The 3,117-nt window shown below is 42.8% G+C and overlaps 1 protein-coding gene across 1 annotated transcript; it reads right to left on the bottom strand.

Annotated features, from left to right (window-relative positions):
- Positions 1–626: 626 nt before the first annotated feature.
- LOC135161491 (uncharacterized protein F54H12.2-like) lies at positions 627–2,488 on the bottom strand. The gene is made up of 4 exons (XM_064119095.1): positions 2,240–2,488; positions 2,030–2,113; positions 896–1,919; positions 627–739 (listed from the first exon to the last, which is right to left on the bottom strand). The coding sequence occupies exons 1-4, from the start codon at positions 2,486–2,488 to the stop codon at positions 627–629; spliced, it is 1,470 nt and encodes a 489-aa protein (XP_063975165.1).
- Positions 2,489–3,117: the final 629 nt, after the last annotated feature.

Genomic DNA, 3,117 nt, shown 5'->3' with positions numbered 1-3,117 from the left:
ACGGAATATATTTTTTAAAGACCGTTGGTTACATTGCAAACTACCTTTACCAGACAAGTTCTGAAAGGTTTACTTAAATTCCTACGATTACAATTGTGTTTTTGAATGATTTTGTTGAACATTTTCATAACAATGCGATCGTTACGTTTTGTGTCTGAAGTAAATAGTTTATGAAAGGACTGTAAAGACCGATCATTGAACAACCAGTGAAGCACAGCAATGCAGTACTGCCCACAAACATCAGACGATATATCTTGGAGTCTTCTCTGGCTCCATTCATAAACATTGCAATTTCGCGTGAGGCGCTGAGAGATTCTTGTATCGAAGGGTGGCATTCCGAAGCTGTCGAAATAGATTCCTTGCCTATTTGAACCGAGGTAAACGGCAACCCAGTGACTTCCTGCCTGATTGTGGTTGTCGGTGTTGATGATGATAGCACAGGGCGGGGGCCATGTCCATGGGACACGGTCGGCAGGGTAGACACCTCCAATGCGGTAATACCTCCAGGAGCTGAAGTGTATTCATAGAACGACGGTAATCCGGGAAATTAGCGTGGGTCTCGTTCAGCAGGCTGTGTGCAACTAATGCAATCTTATGCTGTGCGTCCATTAAGTAGTCTTCCATTTTCACCCGCTGTAGTCGACAATAACCTGCCTTGTGGAATTAATTTCTAGCAAATTGTCATATTCGGCGTAGAACACGCAATTTATATTCTTCTCTGTTGCTCCATGGAAGCGAACTTCAATGCGAATACTTCCACATTTCACCAGATTCCAATGGCCAGCGGAACTTGCAGATAAATCACGAGTCAGATCGAACGCGAACAAGCAAAATCCATCGGAATAGGCCGGACGAGAGATGTTATTTCCATGGTCGCTGAAATGTGTTCCAGTACCAGAAAATAGGGTGTTGAATGCCTCCACATCTAGGCAGACGGCAGAGATGAAACTCGGTTGCAGAGGTTTTGTAGGTACTTGACGTCCATCGACATTCAGGCATAAAAAGTTTATCCCAAAATTTTGAAAGTTGAAGGGATTCTTCTTCCTCGATCCGTTGAAACTGGCATTTTCAACAAATCCCAGTATGATTCTTTTAGGCACTTTCCCCAAAATGGCATTGTCTATTGTCTCTCCCATAATCCCCCTATGGAGAACAAAGGATTTGACCTCCACCCGTGTCAAGGGATATTTCGCAGTTGTCTTTGCAAGCATTTTAGCGTGAGCTATCAAAATTCCAGGGCTGAGTTTCACACGGCGAACTATCAAGGAGGCTTCCTCTATATGCACCTTATATCTCAGGGCACTATCGTCTATAAGACAATAGGCATCCTTTGCACGGATAAGACGAACGCGTAACTCTACGTCATTCATCAAAAACTTATCTTGATTGAACACGTCACAATGTAAATGTCCCAGTAGATCAAATGTTTTTCCACCTTTAGTAAATGCCTGACGTGCCGCTAGCCCATTGTTGGTTCTCGCATCGCCTGCCGCTACAGCAGTAGAATCCATTGCACCATAGCTATCCGTAGCCCAAAGTGACATTCCAAGATGTGAGGACTTTGCATCTGTTCCATAGTTCAGTAATGTTTCAATGTATGCTCTATAGGCGTACAGATTATTTGGAGGCGTAACAACCTTTTGATTGAAATATACATCCACCTGGTTAAACATTGAATGTAAAAAATTATTCACAGGACCAACAGAGTCGTCTAGAGCAGCAGTGCCCTCGGGTTTCAGGATTCTGGCGCGAACTTTGATCATGGTGTGTGCCAAATCAATATATTCTTCTCCATGGCCTGGTACGATGAATTCAATTGGGGCATCGTCGGACAGCGTAGACACAGGATTGTAATAAACAAATTGAGAATTTTCAATACTTGTTTGGGTAGGTGATATGGTAAATAGGTCCAACTCCGACTTCACACACTCAGAAGAGTGCGAATGTAGAAACGCCATGATGATTAGTTGAAAATATCGTACAAATCACGAGTCCTCCGTTTTGATTTATGTCTCGTTACTATTTTCACTTTCTTGCTTTTTTTGTATGCAGCGGGTCTCTTCTTTTTATTCTTCCGAGTTTTGGATGTCTTGGCAGATCCACGGCCAGTGAGCTTATGAGAGGCGAGGCGTTTACGCTTCCTCTTATATCCTGTGCCACGCATCATGGTTCCAATTTTGTCCTGGGCCCTCCTGTTCAATTTCAATCCAGACTCGGCTAATCGGTTTTCCAGCGCCACCTTTAAAGGCTTGCCATTTGTCACCACATACCCAACAACGTTAATACCCGCATTGAGAGCTTCTTTACCGACAGCTCGGGCTCCGCTTCCCAGATAGGGTAGAATCCGCCGAAAAACACCTCCAAGGAAAGCACCAATTCCATGGCCTCGATGATAAGGACTTCCAACGAATACCCTTCCAAAATTAGTATATCTATCCACTGTTCCTCCACCAGCTTGGTTTGCGTAATATGCAATGTAGGGGCTCATTTTTTAGTCAATCAATCCTCTTGAAATGAAGTGTCACGTTCAAAGGACCATACTCGAATGGAATCATATCACCCTGATTGCATCTTATATCTATTTCAATTGTGCGAAATGAATACCTCATCAACGGAATATAATGAGGAGTGGAAAACGTAGTACAGTGCATGGTCCCATAGGTATACGTAGAAGCGCTGAATGGTACCACTCGTAACAGAAATGACTGCACGTCACCTGTTACGGAGGGTACACAAAGATCGCTGTAGATGAACAAATTCCCAGGCAAAACTTGCTGGTAAGGTCATTGACGGTAGGGCCTGGCGTTTGTGAAGCTGTGTACACGTCTCTCAAATCCCAATATATCGGATATTTTATTGGAAAAGTCTATTGCATGAACTGTGCTAGTGCAGTTCTTGGAGTTGCAGTGTTTTACAATTTTCACAAAACTTTGTTGCGATAAATATTCAAATCGGATATGAGTACTCAAGGGCGGAAAAGTATTCATGAACCCCACTAAATCTGTTATATCTTTGAAAACTGCAGTAGGTAGAAAAAATGTTTGTAGTGAGTTTGTCTTGCTCTTTTTGTCGATTGAATTACTAATGAAATTGATTGAAGAATCTTTTCCATCACGT

Source organism: Diachasmimorpha longicaudata, chromosome 4 (genome assembly GCF_034640455.1).
Source record: "Diachasmimorpha longicaudata isolate KC_UGA_2023 chromosome 4, iyDiaLong2, whole genome shotgun sequence".
NCBI classification, from domain to species: domain Eukaryota; kingdom Metazoa; phylum Arthropoda; class Insecta; order Hymenoptera; family Braconidae; genus Diachasmimorpha; species Diachasmimorpha longicaudata.
Note: the sequence above shows the minus strand (reverse complement) of the source record. Positions and strands in the feature narration are given on the sequence as shown.

Excerpts from the sequence above, each read along its gene's own strand:
- LOC135161491 (XM_064119095.1), bottom strand. The coding sequence starts at position 2,488 with ATGAGCCCCTACATTGCATATTACGCAAACCAAGCTGGTGGAGGAACA. Across the intron at positions 1,920-2,029 it reads CATACAAAAAAAGCAAGAAA|TCGGAGTTGGACCTATTTAC; the intron begins GTGAAAATAGTA and ends GAGTGTGTGAAG. Across the intron at positions 740-895 it reads ATTCAACACCCTATTTTCTG|TTCGCTTCCATGGAGCAACA; the intron begins GTACTGGAACAC and ends TTCGCATTGAAG.